Below are 25,798 nucleotides of genomic sequence, written 5' to 3'. Positions count from 1 at the left end.
CTGAAAGTAAGTTGTTCAGAAAGAACCGTTGGAGTCACTATCAGCTTCATTCTTCTTAGCATTTGTTGCATTAATTCTAGCATATGACATTCCCAAAGTGGTTTCTAAAACATCAGTGATCCAGGCAGTTTTTATTTTCTGATGACTCAGATCCTAAAGGAACTGAGAATTGAAATAATACTAAAAGTCGGAATTTGTGTGAGGAATTTTCTTATTGGAGAAAAGCCAGTTAAGGGGTTCGAGAAGAACGCGTGATTCCAGCCCTTTTCAAAAAGGAAAGAAAACACTTTTTCTGGAAGTGGCAGAATTATTTTATTTTGCTTCCACATGTCATGGAGAACAAAGAACAAATACATGAAATCAAAGGTTAAAGAAACTCATTAATAAATGTGTCAGTGCCATGTAGAAGGCGTCCTCTATCTCTAAGCTTCTGCAAAGGAGTACCATGGACAGTCTTGAACAAGGGCCCGTATAAAGTAACTACAAAATATATCACAGGCAATAAAACCTCAAGTTAGAATAAGCATCAGGCTATAGAGTTTTCTGCACACATGTGCTCACAGATGTTGGTGAGCTCTGGAGTCTCATCCCATACTGGGAATATCAGCATTAGAGCTGCTGAAAGTCTCACCTGGCCCAATGCGTTAAGAGTCTCATTTTTGCTGTAAAGCCCTTTATTTCTTGTTGTCTTAAGGACAAGATATCTTGAGCCTGGGGAAGGGAAGAAGACAAAAATAAGAAGACTAATAAAACACACTGTTGAATTGATTTATGCTCAATTGCTTTATCAATGTTAAAACGAAGTACAATCCACATGTAAAATTGCATCATTATTTTTAAAGTTCATTTTTTTTTTTTGAGATAGGGTCTCATTCTGTTGCCCAAGCTGGAGTGCAGTGGTGCAGTCATGGCTCACTGTAGACTTGACCTCTTAGGCTCAAGTGATCCTCCCACCTAAGTCTCCTGGGTAGCTGGGACTACAGGTGTGCCCCACTATACCTGGTATTATTTTTTTTTGAGATGGAGTCTTGCTATGTTGCCCAGGCTGGACTTGAACTCTTGGCCTCAAACAATCCTTTTGCCTCAGCCTTCCAAAGTGTTGGGTTTACAGGCGTGAGTCACCACACGCATCTAAAGTTCATTTTGAATGTTAGTATAATGACTCAACATTCATGGGCACTTACCAAAACACCTGTTAAGAATTGAATGGATTTCTTTCTCAGCAAAAGTTTTGAGGCTATATTTTGTCTTTTACTAAATTTTTTTTCAATTCTCTTGAATGTAACCACTCAAAGTCAGCGTATAAATCACCCAGTGGTAGGAAGAGAAAACAAAAAAATGTTTTGTAGCAACAAAAGAGTGTGTTAAATTCAATTATTCAAATATTAATAGTTTCTGACCTGAGAGAAAAAAACAATTAATATATGCAATATGTATTAATAGCTGTGCTTGCTGTGCACGATAACACTCTGCTTTGCGGGAAATGCTCTATATCTGCATCAGACACTAGGTTTTTATAGCAATTTAACACCTGAAATTGCCTAGTGCAACACATGAAGTGAATTTTTTGTTATTTAATTCTAATTTATTTAAACTTAACTAGTTCATATAACTAGTGGTCATTGTACTAGCACAGCTCTGGAGGAAGTGTCAAGTAGGATGACAAGCCACACCTGAAAAAATATTATTCCATAAAATGGGAAAAAAAAAACTTGTGCAGCAAAACAACATGGCACATGGATACACATGTAACAAACCTGCACATTGTGCACATGTACCCTAAAACCTAAAGTATAATAATAAAAAAATAAATAAAAAGAAAAAATAATGAAAAAAGAAAAAACTTGGCCAAGGATAGAAATTTCTGGACTGTGTAAGTCCATCAATAAATACCACCCAACACCCTTGCTTGAAATTTGAGAGAAGCATTCTGGAACTGACTCCAAGAAACTCAGTGACAATGGTCATGAATAGTACACCCATTTAAGATCAGAAATAGCAGGACTGACTATTTCCATTTCTTGAAGAAGAATCACCCTATTTCAAAACCTTATGTATGGCACCTGTGAAAAAACTATACAGTTAATATATGTTTACCAATAAAACTGGATTAAGAAAACAGTAAAATAGGTCAAAAGAGGAGTTTGTAAATTAGAAAACTTCCCATATGTGTATCACGTTCTTCTTGTAAAGCCAGCTAAAAATAGAAACAAGTAAAACAAAGTAGCACCTGCTTTAATTTGGCAAAAATGTCTTCCACTGCTCCACAAACCGATGAATGATTGGAATCTTTGTGGAGACTGCAATGTCTTCTCTTTCCCCTTCATCATTTTATAAATCTATTTGAGTTTAAAGGATCCCTTAATAAAAAGAGACATCAAAGCAAATACGGAAAGCCTGGGCTCTGTCATTAAATTTTAAACACAATTCTCTTTCTCTTTCTCTCTCTCTCCTTTTTTTTTTTTTGTTTTTGTTTTCAGTTTTATATTTTGCTCCAAAGACCACAGACTAGTAAACTACTAAATAATTCATTGGAAAACAGAGTGATGAATAGGGGATAGGCATTTGAAATGCAGTGGACAAAGTGAAGTAATCATCAAAACCAGCCAGCAGTCACTCCACTTTAAACTAGGCTGTTGAAAAAAATAAACCCTGTATTATGCTGCTGTAGACACCCAACATCTTAGTAGGTCTCATCTCCCCGAATGTCATCATAGGCCCAGCCTGAAAGTTACATTATCACATCTTATTATTTTTCTTAGAATATGCACTACATAATATAAAGATTTTTTAAATGTAAATGTCTTAAGTACAAAATCAAATGCTTAAGTCAGGCTGTTACTATGGCCACAAAATCAACTTCTCTTATTCTGATATCACAGCATAAACATGATTATAAGGTGTTTTGGAGAATTTTGTAAAAACACACACATCATTTTGCAGATTCCCGTTATATTATGGATCAAAGCATGTATATACCTCAGTGCTAATCTCATAAGTCTGTAGGTAGTTAATCCTGTCTTGCCATCCAATAATATAAAATTGTAGGAATGTGTAATATGGGAACTCCTACTAAGACTAAAAACTTAGCTAATTACTCTGTGAGTATGTGGGTAAAATCACACTTCTACATTTTCAAGGGTTTCAGTCTAAGAAAGCCTGACAAACCAGGTGCTGTCTGAAACTTAATTATCAAATAGATAATTGACCCATGGGATCATGTGTACCTGGTCACTCTGGTTTTGTGCAATCACAGCCACACACAGGTTGCTGTGGATGTCAGGGTACTTTGTTCTTTATTATTTATTTGTTTCTTGCCTAGGAAATGTGTTTGCAGATATAAGCTAAGCAACAATGAAAACATTAGAGAAACCCTATTAAGTTAGAGAAGGAAGAGAAAATAAACAAAAAATTAGGTATTAGATAAGCAATTAGCTTTTTGTAGGCAGAAATAAACTGGAACCCCCATTTTTATCTTATTATTTTAAATTACGTAGTAATAAAACTGATCAATTCTATAACTAGATCTTTCAAGAAGCAATGTGCAACATTTAAAAAATGGTCTTTAAAATATATAAGCAGAAGTGACAGTCAAACTGATAAAACCACTCTAAGAGAATGAGTAAATTATAGAAAATATTCAATTACTTTTTTGCAAAATAGCAATACTGTTTCAAATGTGTTTTCCGATTGAATTAATTACATTTTTTTTCTGTTCTTCTCATGTTCCCTTTCATCATTATTGCCATGCATTTAACTCATTGTGATGTGTTACCACTGATATTTATTTTTTAACGCTTTTATTTACGTATTTATTTGTTTGTTTCATTTGGTGGGTTTTTAAACCCAGATCCCACTGACCCAGTTGATTATTATCCTTTGCTTGATGATTTCCCCACCTCGGTCCCAGATCTCTCCACCCCCATGCTCCCACCAGTAGGTGTACAGGCTGTGGCTCTTACCCATGATGCTGTGAGGGTCAGCTGGGCAGACAACTCTGTCCCTAAGAACCAAAAGACGTCTGAGGTGCGACTTTACACTGTCCGGTGGAGAACCAGCTTTTCTGCAAGTGCAAAATACAAGGTGAAGTTCTAATTGATAGCATGAAATTTAAAATGAACTGACATTTGTTTAACGCATTGTTTTAAACCCCTCCTGGACTGTCATGAGTCGTTTTGCTGCTGTGTATCTATGTAGAAAAACAAGCATTTTAATAACTCAATATCTAAAATTAACATGAGAATAATTGTATTTTAGGAAACAATTCTAAGGTCAGGTAGGAAAACATCAAGCGCTGTAAAACGTTATTTGCTTTTCACTAGATGCTGAGTTTGTATAAATGATTTGATTCTGTACAAGAGAATGCCATTGTCCCTTTAAAATAGCAGAGATCTATGTTAATTTTCTGGATTTTGGTATCTTTTTTTTTTTTCCATTTGGAATCTAGATTGATTTCCAAAGCGACCCTATTAATGTCACAGAGACTCATCTTTCAGTGAATATAACTGGGAATAGATAAGTTGAAGATATTTTTTGTATTCTCAGCACTCTAAGCCATTAACATCTACTTCATTTAGCCTTGAAAACACACTATTATGGTAAAGAAAACTCACAATCCACACTCCCCTTTAGCTAATATGAATTCACCAGCTCTCTGTTCTTGTCCTTATCACAGAGTCATCTCACAACCTCTTTAAGAGCTCCTCAGAGATACATATTTGAGACAGTCATTACCAGTTTCAAGTCTCTATCAACCAGCCTCAGGGATCATAACAACAAGTTATATACTAAGATAATTTTATTACCTCCTAAAACTGCTATGATGTTAGTATATATAGACAATATACAAATGTAGACAAAAATGAGAAGATCAACAAGTAGTTGTCAAGAACCTACTATGTACCTAGAAATGTACTACATCATAAAGATGGTTTATTTTGAAAGAAAACATGGTGTAGTCATTGTTACTTATTACATATAATTTTAGGATGAGTTATACACTCAGCTCTATGGATAAACTTAAAAGAATTCATAAGTTATTCGAGAGATAGAACGTATAAAAACACATCTAGAACTTAAACCTTCACAAGATACTGATTGGGAATGAAGAAGTCAGTTTTGAAAATAAGAGCATAAATGCCACCCAACAACTAAGAAATCAGATAGTTCAACCCTGGCCATCTGTCTTCTTCCTAATCCTTTTGTGTTCTCTTAACCACTCGATTGGGGTAGCTCTTGAGGAGATTTTAGGTCTCCTGATACTTTAGCCAATGTTCTTTTCACTGAATGACCATCCTCCTGAATCCAGCCTCAAGCTAGTAGTGATGTTGGGGGGATGAAAATATTTCAAGGATGCTTTTAACCCCAATCCTGGAGCTATAGCTAAATCCCACCACCAACCTGTAAGCTTGCCTCTCTCTGCCCGTAGCCATGCTGGATCTTCCTGTGGTGTCTTTCAACTTTTAAATGGCATAAAATTCACATTTCATCATAAATCAGATTTTAGTTGAAACCATTTAAAGACAGTTTTCTTTGGTACTGCTGCCCTGTTAGGTGAGGTATTTGGAAAAACTCTCCAGGCAAGTCTAAATAGTATCATTGCTATAAGGTATGTGGTAAGTACCCTATCCGTCTCCTTACAATAGTAGATTTAAGATTCAGCAGAACTATAAATAAAGATAACATTAGCAGAAGAGACAACCAATGAATCATATGAGACCATTAAAGAATATCTCTTTTTATATCGATTACCCAGTTCTCTAAGTTTACTTTTAGAAGGCTACTTTCTCCACTTTAAAAATTTTATGTCATAATTGCTGTACTTGGTAGATACATTCATTTCACAGAATGGCCATGACGACTTTGCCAGAATGTGAAATGTTCTAAGGAACAATGATTGTTTTCTTCAGAATGGTTTGAGTTCCAAAATTTCCTGAAGCAAATTATTTCAGTTGAATAGTTACTACAGCAGACATGGAATTACTGACTCTCACAAAGAGTGCCTGTGAGGTGAGACCCAGCCCAAAAAGATTTTAACTGTTCCTCTTCTCTTCATTTTCCCTGACAGAAGGCTTTCAATTACTAACGCACTATTCCCTCTCTCTCTCTTTTTCTCTCTCCATATATATCCATACCCTGATTTGAGGAGGGTTAGAGAAAACTAGAAAGATATAAAACAAATTTAAATTTTACAAATAATGGTGATAGGCTCTTTGAGTTTTCACTTTGTACTTTTCAAGCCAATGTCGTATCTTAACTTCATCTCATTTCCACTACAGCTTTAAAAGGCAGGCAGGACATACACACGATAGGAAACAAACAAAACGTACATGGAGCCACATGACCTGGGCTCAAGGGTTGGCTTTGCAACATCCTGTCATGAAACTTAACCGGCTCAGTCTCATTTTTCTCATCTATATGATGGGAATATCCGTACTTACTGTTAAAACAATGAGATTCTTTGTAGTTAAGTATGAAGACAGATGTAGGTGATATAACTTGACAGAAATTCCTCATTAAACTAGAGCTGGATCTCAGGTGACCCAATGGCATCATCCAGGGATTTCCCCACAGGAGTGTCCTTCTAGTTCCATTTAGTCCCAAATCTATAATACAGATGCTCATGTTTTGATTGTCTAAAACCCTGTATTAACTTTCCTGATCAAATGGAGACATTTTCTATATGTTTTTCTATTAAAGTATTTAATCATATGATGTTTTATGTAAATTTCTATTCAAAATATATCCATTGAGTGTTGACTAGTGCTTACTAGATATAATATGGATGTTACAGAGGATATGAAGTTGTGCAGGATTCAGTCTCAGCTCTCAAACTGCATACAACTCAATGGGGGGAGCATATAACACATGCTTAAAATTACATACAACAAGAGACAATGCATGAAATAATGTAGCTAAGATTTATTTAATACTTTCTCTGGGCCAAACACTATGTTTTATTTGTCTTAGTTTGCATTTAAATAATGCTATGAAGTCAGTGCTATGGTCGTCGTCATTTTACACACAAGAAAAATAAGGCTCAGGCCAGGCTCAGTGGCTCACACCTGTAATCCCAGCACTTTGGGAGGCCAAGGCGACTGGATTGCCTGAGGTCAGGAGTTTGAGACCAGCCTGGCCAACGTGGTGAAATTTTGTCTCCACTAAAAAATACAAAAATTAGCTGGGCGTGGTGGAGGGGGGCTCCTGTAATCCCAGCTACCTGGGAGGCTGAGGCATAAGAATCGCTTGAACCCGAGAGGCTGAGGTTGCAGCAAGCCAAGATCGTGCCATTACACTCCAGCCTGGGTGACAAGTGCGAAACTCCATTTCAAAAAAAAAAAAAAAAGTAAGGCTCAGAGAGGTACTATCTGGTTATTCTATGCTCACAAAGATAACTGGCCATGTTGCTCCAAAGTATTTCTAGGCTTTTTTAAGATAAGCAGTAGCTTTCTATAAGGTTTTAGAGGAAACTCAGTAATTCACGGTATTTATAGAATGCAAAGGTGTCAATCTAGAACACAAAGACGACCTTACTTGTTGGCCTCTCAAATGCCAGTGGTATCTGTGCCCAGAAACTGTTGCTATTGAGATATGATCGTTCCCTCTTACCTAAAATATTTCTTATTGCCTCATTTCTCCCTTTTATTTCCATTACTAAGACTTAGAGGTGTTCATGATCATGAAGGAAGGCAAAAATGGAAGTAATATATCTGCATGTCAGATACTAGCTGACCACTTTGTGTTTTATTTGATGGAATTTCATCTTCCTGATTATACCAAAAATATTTACATTTATTTAGGGCATATATTTTTACAGGTTTTTCTTATTTTTTATTTTTGAGATGGAGTCTCGCTCTGGTCCAGGCTGGAGTGCAATGGCCTGATCTTGGCTCACTGCAACCTTCATCTGCCAGGTTCAAGCAATTTTCCTGTCTCAGCCTCCCGAGTAGCTTGGACTACAGGTGCATGCTACCATGCCCAGTTAATTTTTGTATTTTTAATAGAGACAGGGTTTCACCATATTGGTCAGGCTAGTCTTGAACTCCTGACCACGAGTGATCCATCCGCCTTGGCCTCCCAAAGTGCTGGGATTACAGGCATGAGCCACAGTGCCAACCTACAGTTATTTTTAAGAAGACTTCTGATAAATATTTGAGGTCATCACTTTAATAGGCTGGACAGGCAAATCACCGAAATGTTATTAGTACAGTTACATATTTATCTGGTGGTGTAATGAAATATACAATTTTCATAACTATAACCTAAGAAGGATTCGTAGTAGAATTAAAAAAAAAGATATCCCTTCCTACAGTAGTAAGGGTAAGATACATATGATATGAATGGGGGAAAAGAGCTTTTCTTAATTATTTTAGACATTTAGACATAAATAGATAATAAATGTAATGTTTTAAAATAAAAGTATTTAACTTTGAAGAACGATACCTCCTACCAAGCACAAAATTATATTTATAAGAGGAACAGTTGCATTTTTTTTGCTTCTATGGAAAATATACTTTAATGTATTAAACCTTGCATCATGTTTTTTCTTTATTACCCATTTTGATATTTTGAGTAAGCAATAAGGAACTATAATTTACTTTCTACTAAAATATCTCTAACTTGTCATTTAAAAGACAAAGAATAGATTCAGAAGACTTCAATAATACCAACACCACTTTAAACACCAATGTAATCCTTTAGTATTTATCCAGTTTGCTGTTCCTTCCTTGATCAATTGCTCCAGTTACCATTGTTAAATGTTTGTTTAATGTGAAGTCTACACAAAGAATGAAAATGACGTGACACAGCATTGCTTTTGTCTCACGTTCTCTATAAGATGTAAATGGATTCTGGAAGCAGTAAAAGTTTAAACCTTAAAGGCTTTTTGAGAAACATGATGAGCAGTAGAACTCTAATAAATTAACTTTGTTACAAGTGGAAAATAGTAACAATGGTCTATTTAAAATATACAACATTAAAACTTATGCCAAAAAACCCCCACAGATTTTGATTATAAATGAATTAAGTTCAATGCAGAAAATTTCAAAAATTGAGTTGACAGAAGGAAGTGGAATTTGTCCTGTTGTTCTGGTTCTGTAATAAAGGTAAGTATTTAACTTTGAAAAAGGATATGTAAATACCAAGCACAAAGTGATATTTATAAGAGGCATAGTCTCATATGCCTGATCATATGGAAAATATGCTTTAACCTATTAGACTTTTCAACCTATCTTACCTCGGAAAATTTTCTATCTAGTAGCCCCTTTGGACAACCATAATACCTAATTTTATTGGTTATACTGTAGATGTATAATCAGCCAGCATGAACTGGTTTATAGATGGGAAGTCGAGTCAGTGCTATGCTCTACTCCACTGCTGTTTGGGAGTAGATTACTTTTGTGTTGGCTTATTTAATAGTCTTTTTATATGTTTTGATTTACCAAGTTGATAGAGTTTATTTTTTATCTCTTTGCTATTTCCTACTTGTATAGTCAGAAGACACAACATCTCTAAGTTACACAGCAACAGGCCTCAAACCAAACACAATGTATGAATTCTCGGTCATGGTAACAAAAAACAGAAGGTCCAGTACTTGGAGCATGACTGCACATGCCACCACTTATGAAGCAGGTATGTGAGGAAATGTCTACTTTGGACCCTTGATAATGGTGTTTCCCAGGTTCTGTGGAAATTAGAACATGTGTTCCCTATGGTGTCTCAATTATACCTTATCCTATATAAAATATTGCATCCTCTATAGTTCATAGCACTTTTATATCTAAGAGTATTCTCCTCACACTAGAAAAAAAGTGAATCTCCAATGGCTTAAGTAATCTGCTTTCATGATTAATACATGGTTTCTTCAGGGTGTTAACCCAGGGGATCTGACTATAAATCTTCTTTTCACTACATTTAAGTAAAGAACAGAAATCCATCCAATGAACTCGGTCCAAAACAGTTGTGTCTTTGAACAATAGTCATAGTAAGTATTTCTCATTTTGAAAAAAAAAAATAGATGCAAAACAAAGCATTGCATTACAACTGAAATCTCATGGGTATTTGCTGTGAATAACCTTGGCTGGATATGGGAAGGAGTTTCCAGGTGGTCTTGTTCACTCCCGGGAAATGGGGTAACATAATAGAAGACCTTTATGCAATTTTAAATAGTTCAAATCTAGGGTAATGCAATTCACTGTAATTTTTACTGGTCACATTTACTATGGATCATAAATGTAGAGTTTATAACCTTAACAAGGATGCAGTGTACTTGACATTTATAGTTCACAGAAATCCAACTTCTGAAGAATCCAGGGTTAACATGTTTTTTTAATGGGTTTCATAATATATCATTTGTGGGTAAACTACACCAATTTTCAAATTTAAAAAAATGCTAATAAAGCTCTTTCCTGGGTAAGTTGAATTTATCTTTCCATTAGAATTTGTCCCATGGGATTGCAGTTCTAATTTTTATCTCCAACTATTATTTTAACTATTAGAGTTCTAGTGAGAATATTTTTACACATCTGTGGATACTTCTTTCAACAAGAAGATTTCTAGTTGACCTAATTTAATTTTAACATCCTATTTTTCTATTTTACCTGTTATTATCTCTTCTTCTCAGAATTCCACCCTGAATGCAGAATGTTCACAGCTTCTTAGGGTTAATAAGACCAGCTGGATGAAATACATACTATTGGATAGAGTAAACAAGTAAACAGTCTACTCTTCATTTTTACTTGAAAGGAGATGAATGTAGATAAATGCGAAATAGTAAGAAATTTGGCCTTCCCTGTGTGAAAGAGAAGTAGTATTTTCGTCTTAATGCAAGCAAATTCATTCATTTTTTTCCTCTCATAAACATAAAATGCACACCAACATCTGACTTGATATATGCACCCTATTGACTTCTCATCAACCGCCTAGCCTTGTAGGGGCACCAGTGGTGAGACCCATTGCTAACAAAAAGATATTAACTTTTAGAAATGCGGTTAATAGAAAAAGTAATAATCTGGACAAAGGTGTAAATAGCACATGGATAGGATCCCTGAGTGATGATGAGAAGCAAGAAGTAATTCACAAGTGTCTGCAGGTTTTATAACTGTGAGAAGGAAATTCAGTGAATAAAATAAAGTTTGCTTCTAGTTCTGCAGTAAGATAAAGACCATATGGGGCTACACCATTATGTGTTGAAATGGCTTGTGATAAAGATACAAGTGACTGGAAATTTTTTGAAATCAAACATTTCATTCTGTCCAGATAATGAATCCTTCATTTTATTTTGATTAACTAAAGTAAAATAAAAGTGAAGGGAAGGACACCTTAAATAATTAGGCCTTGGAAAGAGACAGGCATCAGCCTTATTATTCCTAGGCTATAGAAATGAGGAACTATTGGTCTATCCCCTTGAGGTGCTACCATAGTAATTATTTGACTCCACCTTTTTTATTTTCTTGTATGTAGATTCGGTTTCACAAAAGAGAGAATATTGTTGGCATCTCTTGAGACAGGTGATCACACAGCTAAGGAGAAGATGGGATAAGACCATGGAATTCCCAATTGATATTGCTACCAAGTTTTCATGATATAGAGGAGAGCTTGTTTTCCAAAGAGAAAAAAAACAGGTGATTCTTTAAAAGGAAGAGGAGAGGATGGGATGCTGGACAGTCCAAGTAACAAATGCCCAATACAATTCCTATGGCTGAAATCTTCTGAAACTTGAATGTTACCTTCCATTCATGTACTTAATAAGGAAATGCAAGTATAGGAAAAATTGAGAGCCAAAGAAATCAGAGGGCAGTGCTTGTCTAGTGGACCAAGATATTAATTAAGGGTTTTTAATAATGTTCATTTATGATTGTCATGCCTTCAGATAGGAACTTGGTAAGGAGAATATAGTCTATGTCTTTGAGCGAATTATTGTCCAATAAAAAAGAAAAAGCATTTTTCTAAATTCTTGAAGTAATATCAGAAATATAATCCTAAAATTGTGGACAAGTTAAAATCAGAGCAAACGAAATACAGAGTCTGTCTGGAAAAATAAGAGGAAGTTTCACAAAATAAATGAGGTTTGAACTATGGCTTAATTGAGTCATCACATACTCATTCCAGGGACTTCCAAAGGATGGAAAACTCATGTGCAAAAATACCCAAGCAGGTGTCAGAAAGATGATGTGTTAAAGAGACACTTATGATTGGCTCAAAGTGAGTTGAGCACAGTGTTCATGGGACAACAAGGGGAATGAAGTACATAAAAGAAAGTAGAATATAAATCCTAGAAGTCCCAGTGTTTATTTTTATTTATTTATATTTAATCCAAAGAGAATGGGTAGGCAATGGAGAATTTCTAGAAATCATTCCAGGCAGAACTCAAGAACTCAGGAGAAGAGCAAGGCAGAGGAATTCTGCCTGACTTAGTAGGGATTATTGAAGTTGTGAGGGCCGTATTATTTTTCAAATATTAAGGAGCAATGTGTAGTTCATATGATAATGCTAGACATTGAGGTCATTAATTCCATTACCAAATTTTTATTCACCAATATTCACATGACTTGAGGAAAAATAAGAGCTTGCACAGCACCTGAATTAGATTGGTTGTTAGATTTTTTTAAATTAAATAACTAATTCTTCAATGTATTATATTGATAGCTAAATTTGAAGAGTCACTTTATCCTTTTTGAATACGTAACAGATTCAGTGAAGCAATCTAATCATCATCATTTGACTATTTTCTAAACAAACATCAATTTGAATTTTAACATAGTTAAGATAAAACAGGCTATTTTCACTAGTACAAAAGACAAAGATTTTAATTACTTCCATAAGTGGAAAATTCCTTGTTATGTTTGATGTATACTAATCTAAGTTATTTTGTGATTATATCTTACCTTCCTATTCACAGCCGGGAAAATATCCTGAATGACCTCTCTGTGAGAATAATCCTTCTTTAAGACAGCATTGTCTTTTTAGTATTTTGCCATAATGAATCTGCATTTCTTGCAAGAATGTCCTGATCTGGTTTCATTAAGCCATATATATCATATTATATTAGACTGCGTATGTTATTTTATACTGTATTAGTATATATGCAGTCTTTTTACTAAGGGATCAACTACACTGGACCTATGTTTTCCTCTCTTTCTTTCCCCCCTCCTCCTAATTCTCTTTCTCCCTCCATCCCTTCTTCTTCTTTTTTGAAAATGTGAATATATTAAGTACATTGTCGATGATTAAAATTAAGTGCATGTTTGGTTAACCTGGAATCCCAGTGACTTTGAGGATGAGGGTGTTGGAAAGAAAATGGTATGATAGATGGGAAAGATTGATGTCTCCTCTATCTGGCTCATATTCGGAACACTATTCAGGAAGAGATACTGGAAAAACAGTGTTAATAATGTCCAGATTCTGCAATATATGACCCACAGAAGTACCAAAGAGAATAGGGTGAAGATGAGTTCAGAATTAGAGACTGATTTCTAACTATCTTATCATACACAGAATTTTTATGTGGAGACCAGGAAATTCCTCCAGATCCCAAACATAGAACCCAATATGTTCTGTATCTGCCTTTGTTAGACAAAGGGTAGCCAGAGATGCCATGGATAATAGACTTGTGGCATTGTGAGCTACCTAAAAGGAAAACTGTCTTCTAAAATATGAGAAAGTGAGAGAGCAGATTGGAAGAAGCCTAGAAGATGCTTGGCTAGCTTAGCCAGTTTGCTGCCCCCTTTAAATATTTAAAATTTTGAGTACAACATGTGGGAGAAGTAACCTTAGGAGCAGGACTTCGTGCCATCCTACTCCATGCTGGATTGATACTAAGACACTCATAGATATTTTTTACCTCTTCTATTTTAATTTCTCATGTGTGCCTTCCTGTTGGTTTAGAAGATGCCTAATATGTCACCTAGCTAAGATATTTTGACCCCAGTTTTACCTCATTTTAAAAACTTTTTGGCTTTTAAGGAAGTATAGATTTAGGTGACATTTTTATTTATAAATGCCTGCAGTTGTAACAGAATTCTTTTGAGGACATATAATCATCCAGCGTGGCAACATAGTGAGACCCATCTCTACAAAAATCAAAATTAGAATTAAAAATTAGAGTGGTGGTGTGCAACAGTGGATCCAGCTGCTCGGGAGGCTGAGTGGGAGGATCACTTGAGCCCAGGAGGTTGAGTCTGAAGTGAGCTATGATTGCACCACTGCACTCTAGCCTGGGTAACAGAGCAAGACACTGTCTCAAAAAAATTAAATAAATAAATAAATAAATAAATAAATAAATAAATAATAAACTAAAAAAAGATATGTAATCATCAATCTCACTGAGTATACATTTCTTCATTCTTATAATGATTCTTATATTTTTAGTGTGAGCTCACTTGAAATACCAGTTGTACTTTTCTCCTTTATATTCACACATACTCTCTTCTGTTCTCCATAGTCACACCTTGGGAATCTTTTGATTTCCATAAAAATTATTAATTTTTGTATCGTTGTTGGCTTATTTAATTCAAATCCTTGAAATAAACTGTAAATGGCAAAATAGACGTGATATACTTCTTGATAGATTCTGAATGTCAACATCATGATGAAAAGTTCCACCAATGTTTATTTTCTTTCACATCCAATGACAAGGCCTTATCTCTGTCTCACCTCACAGCCCCCACCTCTGCTCCCAAGGACTTGACAGTCATTACTAGGGAAGGGAAGCCTCGTGCTGTCATTGTGAGTTGGCAGCCTCCCTTGGAAGCCAATGGGAAAATTACTGGTAAGCATCTCCACTTTCTCTCCCAGCATAGCTCTCCTTTGTCCTGTAATTGCTTACCCCATACATGAGCTGCTCCTGCCTTTCGTGTGGCATTATTCTGTCTCTACATCTCAGCTGACTCCGTGACCCTTTCTGATTGTCTCTTCTTTCCCCTTTTGACCGTGGAATTTTTCTAATGGTACACACACACACACACACACACACACACACACACACACACGTCATTTGATTTGCTTCACGAAAGGTGTATATTTCAATTATAATAGACCTTTTTGTTTTTCATTCTCTGAAGCATTAAGACAGCCTTCTAATGGAGTGCCCCTGAGTATAAATGTCTATAAAGAAGCTAGTTGTTTGGCAATTATGAAACACAAAAGATGCTTAATGACTATGTTTTTTTGTGTGTGTGTGTGTGTGTGTGTGGCACATAAGGAGGTTTGGGGATTTTTAGTTTCTCGCTTAGGTTTTCGCTTCTTACTTAAATCATAAAGTTCACAAAACAATATTGACTGACAGAAATTGAACATCATGAATATTTCACAGTGACAGATTTTATTTTGCCAAATATTGCTGATAACATCAATGCCTAATTAAAGCATCCATTAGAAGCCTGTAATGTTAATTTAGTATGAAAAATATAATGGAGTTCTATCAGAGATTTTGCATTTAAATGATCACTTTAGGCTCTTAATAGATGTCTCCATAGCATATAATTATTATGAAAAATATTGTATAACTCAAAATGTGAACATTATAGTCTAATTAACTTGAACCATTGGGTTAGGAACATGTAAGAGTCACTCCCTTTTCCTTCTTTTTTTGCATGCAAGAGCTGGATAGCACTATTATAAATTAACAAAGTAATTCAGCCATCCTCAGATACAGAGAGATAAGCATGGAAATTATACTTTCAGAAGTCACACTTACTTTATGTAATTTACTTTCTGAATTTTGCAAAATGAAAAGATAATGTGAAAATTCCAAATGTGATTGAAATTTAAGTTGAAGATTTGTTTTCTCTAGGAAATTGCTCTTAGCACAATAGCAAACAGAATTTTTATTTGAGCTGACAAATATGGAAAAAGAAGAGAGGCACAAAATTTCCCCAAGATCTTATATGTTCACTTGTCAGTGTGCCAGGCCTTTTAAAACTGAGACTGGCTCCTTCCAATTTTCTTTTTTGCCCCCTCCTTGTTATAATCTCTTTTCATTGGTTCTATGTCAGTACTTGTGTAGCTTTTGATTTGTTTATATTTTATTTTGTTATAATCAGTTATTTATAAGCTTCTGGGAAATCAACAGATAATAAGTTTGAGGAGAAAAAAACAGAAAGCTGTCTAAATAAAAACAGGTTCTGATAGAAAAGGATATGTTTTTGGCAAAGGAAAAAATAAGTCATATTCTCCACTCATTTGAATCCTCCACTCTTATTTAAGTAAATCTTGTCAGTGTAAACAATAGAATAAGTTTTCAACTCTGAAAGAAAGCTTAATTTTGCTTCTTCAGGAAAAAAAAATAGAAGTCTAGCCCATATTAAGAAATGCAAATTAAGCAATAAAATTATATATGCCAAAATCACAGTGCATATAAAAGAAACTTTGTCCATACACTTTACTTAGATTTATACGTTCAATGGATCTTACTATTAAAAATCCATTCTCTCACAATGGAAAAATGAAAGTATGGAAGACAAAACTTTTACCTTTAAAAGCCTGGCTCATTTATGAAAACAAAATTGTATTATCAAGTTGAGATATTTCTACTCAATTTAACAGGGGGCAAACAATAAGAACCCTTAAGAGAATTTCTGTGTCATGTGTATTTTGATTTATTTATTCAAATTACTTCCAGAAAATAGAATGATAAAATATTCAAAATACTACACCACTAAGCAGAGGGCACAAATTTGCTATTCTCAGCTTCCCATGGAAGTGCAACAATTAATAATAATAAAAAAAATTAAAAAAAAAGAGAGCTCTTTCTCAGTGTGGCCAGGTAAGATGTATGCCAAGGAGGGATGTGCTCTCATGTAACCTCTGTATTTTTTTGTTTTCCTAAATCTTTCATGTGTATGGCAGGCAGTAGAGCAGGGTAGTTAAGAACTCAGGCTTCTACATGAAGAAGTCATTTAACATCCTTGAGTCCCACTTTCTCAGTATCTCACCTGTAAAATAAAGATGGTAATAGAACTGCACTAGAAGAATTGTTGTAATACAGTGCTGAGAAAAGTCCCTGATACCCAGTGGGCACTGACACGAATCGGCTATTATTATTATTCCAGTTTGAAATCCATTCTAGGGTGAGGCTTTACTGATGTGCTTTATACAGAATCCAGATCATCAATTTTTAAATATAAGTACTCAAAAAGATTAAACAAAAAAGGAGGAAATTCAGATAATCCCAGTGCCTAAATTCTCTGATCATAAACTGGCAACTTAGGAATTTGGACTGACATTTTCAGAAGAAGATGATTCAAAATATATTAAGCATTTATTATATGCTTGGCATTCTTCTAAGATCTTTAGTATGATATAAGGGATTACATATTCCTATTATTCCATTTTAGAATGAAAAGCTTAGGCCTTTCCTGAGTAAATAACTTACCCAAAGTCAAATAAGCAAGAAGTGGCAGAGCTAGGATTTAAAACTCAGGTTTATACTCTTAATTATTACACTATGTTTTGCTCCAATTTATTAGTATTCTACTGGTCTAAATCAGTGATTTGCAGCTGAGATTTTAATTTAGTTCATATGAGAAGGGACTGAGCATGGTAATTTTTAAAAGCTTCCCAAGTAACTTATTGTATAGCCAGAGATATGAAACATAGGCCTAAATAAATGCAGTGCCCAACACTATTTAAGATCTGAGACTAACACAAATAGAAGAGTGAGGTCTTTCAGAGATTGTTTCCTTATTAATACAGTCTAATATGTAAGGTTTTATTCTCTTTTTCTGTGTCATTTGATAGTCTAGTTTAATTTGTCTCCCTTTTGTAAAATCATCAAACCACTTTTCTTCCCACCGCCAGGATATAGCTTCTCAGTCTGATTTGCAGCAATTTCTTCCAATTGATATTGCTTTCCAGAAGGCAGATCTTTTTATTCCCTTTGTTACTTTCTCTGGAAAAGTGTCTATAGTAGAGTTAGGGATTCTGAGGTTTAAAAAAAAAGAAAAAGAGAAAGAGGCCGGGCGCAGTGGCTCATGCCTGTAGTCCCAGCACTTTGAGAGGCCGAGGTGGGAGGATCACCTGAGGTCATGAGTTCGAAAACAGCCTGGCCAACATGGTGAAACCCCAACTCTACAAAAATGCAGAAATTAGCCAGACATGATAGCAGATGCCTGTAATCCCAGCTACTGGGAAGGCTGAGGCAGGATAATTGCTTGAACCCGGGAGGCAGGTGTTACAGTGAGCCAAGATCCAGCTATTGCATTCCAGCCTGCTGGGTGATGAGAGCAAGACTCTGTCTCAAAAAAAAAAACCAAAAAAAAAACAGAAACTTGGACACAGAGAGTAAGTATACAAGTACAGAAAAGTAGTGAGAAACCAGTACATTTGTTCAACCTGTGTGGTTATATAGAAATTTATAAGGTAAGGCTTCAATAATGAATTTATTATCTCTCAAATATACCAAACATACACATCCCAATGAAGTTGTTTGTTTTCTCCGAGGCCATTTTTTAGACTTTTGCATGATGAGGTCTGTTTCTATTCTCCATCTCAGTTCTTAAATTTTAAGAAAAGGGTAGGCTTCACCATACATATAAGGAATTTGCTCAGATACAATTTGGAATTGTCAGAAACTGATGTCTGCACCTTCAGCTTTAGTTTGATCCCAGAGCTGTCATTTTTAAATGCTTAAGTGAATAATTTTACATAGATTAAAAACATAGTGAGGACAAATATTTTATCATCATCTGATAAATGAGGAGAATCGGGAATCAGTGCAGTTGACCTGGGATGGGGGCAAAATTCTCCAATTTTCCAGTTTCATCATGCACTTAAAACAGCCCATGAAAATTTTTGATTTCATTAAATATCTAAATGTAAAACTTATATACTTACAAGCTAAAGGATTTCATTCAATAAGTGACTTTCAATACCTCTTATGTGAATATGATTTTATTAGATTTTTGGGGGGAATAAAAAAGTAATAAGATATGGCTCCTGAACTAAAGAAATGTTTTTATCCTTTTGAAGAGATAGGACATGCACATAATAGAATATATGTATGTATACACAAATTTTATACATATCTTTTATATTTAGCTGCATATATATATATATATCTCCAGTGATTTTTATTCTTGCTATATATACATATATATATATATATTCACTATTTCTCTATATATATATATGTTCAGTAACTTTTACATAGATAAAAACATAGTGAAGGCAAATACTTCATATATATCTATAACATATATTTATTTTAGATATATTACATGGTAATATATGGATATTTATAGAAATGTATACTCAGAAATGTGTGTATGTACACACCCATATATATCTCCAGTAGCAGGGTCTTCTTTTCAATAGATGTGGAGATGTGGATCTTCATGGTCAAGATTGGAGACTGCTCTGACTCAAAGAATATGAGGCAATTTTATTGATGTTTATCATGGGGGCTGAATTACAAAGGGATGGACACACATGAGACAGAAGACAACTCCTTTATCAAATGATATTCATAACCCCTTTTGAATTTTAGAACTCCAAGTTTAATATTTAACAGACAGAAAGGTCATATAACTTCTTAAGGTTTGTGAAATTCTTTATCTTGGTAAGGCTTTTAGCTTCAAAGCTCTCAACATCTCAAGATATTCATATCTTCATCATTGACATCACAACAAATGCCAAAAATGTACAGATCCCACATATCCATTGTGTCCCTGACCTTGTTGATCACAGAAATCATTTGGGGTGTAGATTACTGAGGCTACCCTTGACCTATAGTATTAGAAGCCCATTGTTGTATAGCAATATTATCACAAATGTAGCAGGTTAAAACTGTACATATTTGTTATCTTATGGTTTTTGTGAGTCTGGAATCTGAGCACAGTTTAGCTTTAGGGCCTTTTACAAGGCTGCAAATTGAAATGTTCACCTGGCTGAGGTCTCATCTTTGGTTTCACAGGGGAAATAGTTGCTTTTAAGCTTATGTAATTGTTGTCATGGCTGTTGGCCAGAAACCACCCTCAGTTCCTGCCACAAAGTATTCTCCATTGGGCAGACGTCTTCATCAAAGGCAAAAGAAGAGAGTCGTGTATCTGCTAGCAAGGCAGATGTCATGATCTTTTGTAACACAATTGTGAAATTGATATTCCATTGCATTTCCTGTCTTCTATCGGTTAGAAACAAGACTTAGGACCCATCTACATACTGACAGAAAGGAATACACAAGGGCGTGAAATTACTAGAGGATGAGGATAATTGGTGGCCATCAAAAATTGTTCACCACATGTATTAAATCAATATATCCTATCTTGGGGTTTGTATTTTATGATCTGTACCTATCCTTCAGGTAACTATTATGATTTTGCAGATTTGGGAAATACCAAACCTAGGGGAAAGGTGAAAGTCAATACAAAATAGATGTAACTTTTCAGCATTCGTCAAAATTTAAGAGAAATGGGCTTCCAGATGTTGGAGATTGTAACATTGCTTAATCCTACATAATCAGAAGGACAAAATATCCAGTAACGCATCCCCCAAGCCCAGGCATAATTCTATAAGGCACTATGGGATTAAGTGATGAGTGATACAAAATGGCATATGTGTTTTTACTTTATTGAAGTGTATTACCATGTTTATGGAGAGGATAGCTTGTGATTGAGGAAGGTTTCATAGGCCAGACATAGCTTATAGTAGACCTTAATGGATGAGTACGATTTGGATGGCGTGAAGAAAGGTGGGATGGCGTGAAGAAAGGTGGAATGGTGTGGGAATAAGCGGGAAGGAAGAATAATCATGGCATGGAGAACAGTCTTCCTGTAGTGAGGGTTTGTGCTGAGATGTACACAGTGTGCATGGCTATTTTCTGAGTCTGAGAACCCTCTGACATAACCCTTAACCACTGCGAAGACCTGTGGGTGAAGGTCCCCAATCCAGCTGGGACAAAAGGGACTCAAAAGGAAAGAATAGGTAAATCAAAGGAAAACACTTGTTCTTAAGAAAACGACTTACAAAGAATGTATTTGATGCATAAATAGAATGAGGGACACTTATAGCCTATGTTATATAGATAGCATTGAAGAATTGTGGCAGAAATGGAGATCAGCACGACATTTGTTTATCAATGACACCTATCATGAGCGCCTTTAAAGTGTTATCTGACCATATAATATAAAAGTTGTTGATTAAAGTTTTTAAATTAGAGCTAGGTCACAAATTGGTGAAGTATAATGTTAGAGTATAAATATGTGACAGGAATCCATGGATTTGTTTGGGTGCATATTAGACTATCATGACTGAGTACACACAACTAGCACTCAAGTAACATATCCCCTAACACAGAAAATCAATAATACTATATAAACATAGGTTATTAATATCTGAGATAATAACTAGGTCATGTACAGTTATCCAGCAATACTTGTTTATTTGACAAGCTAGACTGGCCTGGGAAAAATAGTATACTGATAAAGAATCCCATACATAGGCTGGTGGTAAAGAATATTGCCCAGACCTTTTACCAATCAGCTTGGGTCACCTGCAGCTTCACCGTCTGTGAAAGGAAAGCAACAAGGCCCCTGGCAACCTCACTAAGTTGTTACAGTGATCAAATATCATCATTTATTTATATTACACTTTAAACATGCGTAGCATTTTATACCTTCCAATACATTTTTATTATTTAAGCACAAGCCAAAATAAATATTGTTTATTCTCATCATTGAACTACAGGGAAAATTATACAGACTTGTTATCTCTGTTTTACATTTTTCATCGTGCTTTCATATTAGAGCAAACTAATAAGCAGGATTTATAGGTAGCAGAAAGCACACATTTTTAAATGTGACAGATATTTTTATTTCTAACAGCTTATTCTATTTTCTGATTCTGTACATTGCAGCAATTATTTATCTAATCCTTGCATTATGAAAAGAGGCATTACTTACAGAACTGTAGTTTACAGACTGTGGACATATAATAATTATTGTAAATTACATCTGGGAAACATGGGTGTTTGGAAGCAGAACTGCAGCATGTAGTATACCAAATTAAGTCAAATTTGTCTATTTATGCAGCTTACATCTTATTTTATACCTTGGACAAGAACATCCCAATTGATGACTGGATTATGGAAACAATCAGTGGCGATAGGCTTACTCATCAAATCATGGATCTCAACCTTGATACTATGTATTACTTTCGAATTCAAGCACGAAATTCGAAAGGAGTGGGGCCACTCTCTGATCCCATCCTCTTCAGGACTCTGAAAGGTTTGAATAATTTCCTATTATGCTTTTCTTTTCCTGTGGGATTGTTATAAAATAGCTTTGCACTCTGTGTTAGAAATGGCACTGCACCATCTCTGTTGGCAACACGGCTGCAGTGGACTTTCAAAATAAATTAAAATGTAGCTTTTTATGCTCAAAGCCAACATGTCAAAGAAAGATCTGCCATCAGCACATGGCAAACATATTTAACATGACTTTTTTCATTTACAGTCCTGCTGGAAGTTTGTATTGATGTCATGTATATTGGTTCTATTCAAAATATGATGAAACGCTTCAGCCATTTTACGTAAGGGGATAAAAATTAAAATGTATTGAATTATGTGAATAGCATCATATTGCTGACTTTAGGTATTTTCTTTCAGGTGCTATTATCCCTTATATATTAAAGAAAATTTTGATATGACAAGACAGAAAGTTCCAAACCAAAAAAAAACTGTATTTATTGTAAAGAGCCAAGGTAGAAACTATAAAAAAATTGCAATATGATATCTAGAAGAAAAAATGTTCATACAGAAAAACACTAAAGCTGAATAGTAGCGATTACATCAAAATATTTTCATATAAGTACTTACTATTTTACAGCACAGTTTTATTTTTCTGGGGGACAAATGGTTTGAAGAGTCATTTAACAATTGAAAATAATTTGAAACATTCAAATGATTAAAATAATTTGAATGTTTAATTCATTTAACTATTGAATAATTTGTAATAAGTTTCACAGCTAATATTTAAAGTTGTATATTTAAGGCATGATATGTGTTGTTCTAAAGAAGGATAACTTAGCTCTTAAATCTGTGACCACATCCTACCTCTGTATCTGGCAGAAAACTTAATACATAATAGTAAAGTAAAAAATTAGAAACACATGGATGATTGGCATCTCCACGCAGTTGTTTGACATGCTAAAAGAAGAGTCTTAGAATAACTGTGTAGCCTATTCCTCAATTCTTCTAGGAAAGGTACCCTAGTAAATAAGGGACTTTTGAATTCTGATGAGTGAGCTATTCAAAAGCTGGGTTTGGGTAGCAGCTAATCTGAAAGTTTGCCAACAACACACAAGCAAGCATTCATCCAAAGCTTGCATGACAGTTCTTAATGACAGAGTAGAAGTTGGGAGGAAAGTAGGATAGAAATGAACTAATCTTTGTCATCTAAATTTTGAGGACTTCATGTCTAAATCAGGTTTCACTCCAAATGAGCAATCAAAAGGCAACTGGTTATTCATTTTGTGGCAGCATGAAATGTAACTAGATAGTGTTTTGCAAATGCTTCATTTTTATCTACAGATGAGTGCCAAATTAATTTCATACTCATAATTTTTGCCAACTGAGAGATCTGAGGAAAGGTTGAAGATGACTTAAGGCATCCAAATGTGTTAAACAGCAGAGCGATGAGTTATTGTAAGATTTGCAGGCCCACATTGATAGCCATCCTAGGAATTGTTTAATGAGCTCAGTATTTCATTTGGTACTGTTTACCCTAAGTGCCCTAAACATATCTAGAAAATTATTTTCAGAACTAAGAACAAGTTCAGAAATTTGTTTGATGACATAATAGTTCAAAGAGTTGTTTCTAATACCCTGATTTAATGTTTAATATTGTCTACCCTAAATGTCATGCTCGAGAATAGTCAATTATATTTTAAACACATGTTGCTCATATGCTAAAATAAGTTTTTCATCATTTAAAATTACTCAGAAATATTGATATTGGTGACTTCTATTAATAATTTTGTACATGCATGCATCTTACAAGACACCTACAATGACAAATGTTCTAAGACAAATAAATTACTCATCATAAGAGATTTAAAGCTACAACATAAGCGTTTTAAAGATTTGGTGTAGAGCAAAATCTACACCAAAGATAAAATCATGCTATTGCTCTCTAATTTAAGATTTTCAGTTCCCAAAGCTGCAGCAGAGCATACCCTGTTCATCAGAATGTAACTTTGTTTGCCCGAGACAAAGGCTTAGATGTCCTGAAGCTGAGAAAACTCCCAGTACTCTGCTGGGTAATGGGCAAGTGTTTCATAGTAATGCTTGCGCCAGGCAGGTGTCCACAAACTTCATTCCTTCATATTTAGCCTTTGCAAGGATCGCAGCATTTTCTTCTAGAGGCTAGCATTTGGTCTTTTGGGTATTAACACCCAGTCAGAGAAGTACAGGAAACTCAGTCAATAATCACTGTTTAATTAAAAGGATGTTTGTAATTAGAAAGGGATTATCTTACTGTAAACTTATGTAGGTACACATATATGATGTATCTAATTCTTTCTTTGGAATGTTAATTAAAAGAATCTTGACCTTGATTACTTGAACACATAGGACCCTGCGCATACCCACCTTCTTTCCACTAATCCTCCCCAGGGTCCCACTGGGATACCTACACACTGTCAAACTATTGGAAGACTTATGTCTATCTCTGCCCTATCCTGTGGGTTTTTCCTGCTAATAAAGTACGCTTCTCCATGCTGGCCTATCAGGTAATAGAGAGGAAGGATGCTCCCAATGGAGTAGACCACAGAGGATTCTGGTGGAGTGAGGGAGTCACTTCCTACACACAAAAGAGTGGTATTCAGAGTGAAAGCCCAATAGACTACAGTAAATTCTCTGGGCATCCTTAGTCATCATTCTGAAATGTGCCTCTCCCCTACCCAAGAATATAGCACTGAAAGCTTTGGACCAGAATAGAAAAAAGTTCTAGTTGTCAAATTCTTTTATGACAAAAATACATGATTTTTCTTGACAAACGACAGAAACATATGATAGAAAAAAATCAAAGCACAAATGTAAGCCATTTTTGTCTCTAATAAAAGGTAGTTATAAGAATCCATATGGTCCCTGTTGGAAAATACTCTTCAGTAGATAACATTTTGAGACATTCAAAATTTCTCAAGTTCTATTCAGTGCAGCTTTGCTGGTAGAAAAATAAATTCAAAAGATAAAAATGAGAATGGGTTTGTCTATCATTACATGTAGTTATTTATCCCTTGCTAAAAATATCTTAGACTGCAGACAATGCATGTATATGATTAAAGGTAAAGGGCAGACAAAGAATGGAGATGAGATAAGGGTGGTATTCTCGTCTTTTTTGACATAATTCTAAAGAGTTCTCACCTAAACATGAGATGCTGATGAGGATAGTTTCTTAAGTGTGTCCCGATCCGGCTGCCAAACCTACATACTTCCTGGATTGGGTGGGCACTTATGACCTTGACATATCTTGTCAAGGATCAGGTCATTCTTGCTGGAGACCTGATGTAGCACTTCCAGCAACACACTGTCCTTTCTCAACAGCTGTGTTAGGATCTCAGTTCAAAATCCTATTCCTGTCCATAAGCTACCTATAATGCAATTGCCTGTCAAAAGCACCTTTATCAATACTATAATAAAACACTATAATAAAATGTATTTGAGAAGCCATTAATTTTCAATGGGAAACAGAAGAGAAACTCTAGATAAAATTAAATTGTGGTGATTAAATAAATTAAATGGCTGGTAAACCTTTAAAAATGTTTGTTAAATTTTGACAAGGTACAAGATTTCATAAAACGTATTTAA

At 35.0% G+C, this 25,798-nt stretch overlaps 1 protein-coding gene and 1 long non-coding RNA gene across 2 annotated transcripts in view; one reads left to right on the top strand and one right to left on the bottom strand.

The window, feature by feature from the left end:
* Positions 1–25,798, top strand: part of DCC (DCC netrin 1 receptor) — a 1,198,282-nt gene that overhangs the window by 1,052,557 nt on the left and 119,927 nt on the right. Inside the window, exons 17-20 of the mRNA XM_030810404.1 lie at positions 3,851–4,083; positions 9,492–9,630; positions 14,660–14,767; positions 22,023–22,217. Of these exons, the coding sequence (XP_030666264.1) occupies positions 3,851–4,083; positions 9,492–9,630; positions 14,660–14,767; positions 22,023–22,217 (675 nt within the window). The remainder of the gene's footprint in view (positions 1–3,850; positions 4,084–9,491; positions 9,631–14,659; positions 14,768–22,022; positions 22,218–25,798) is intronic.
* Positions 314–4,046, bottom strand: LOC115834740. Its single transcript, XR_004029621.1, has 3 exons — positions 3,963–4,046; positions 2,231–2,360; positions 314–711 (listed from the first exon to the last, which is right to left on the bottom strand). It is a non-coding gene; the product is annotated as an uncharacterized LOC115834740 (long non-coding RNA).

Source organism: Nomascus leucogenys, chromosome 4 (genome assembly GCF_006542625.1).
Source record: "Nomascus leucogenys isolate Asia chromosome 4, Asia_NLE_v1, whole genome shotgun sequence".
NCBI lineage: Eukaryota > Metazoa > Chordata > Mammalia > Primates > Hylobatidae > Nomascus > Nomascus leucogenys.
The sequence above is the reverse complement of the archived record's forward strand: the minus strand, read 5'-3'. Positions and strand labels throughout refer to the sequence as shown.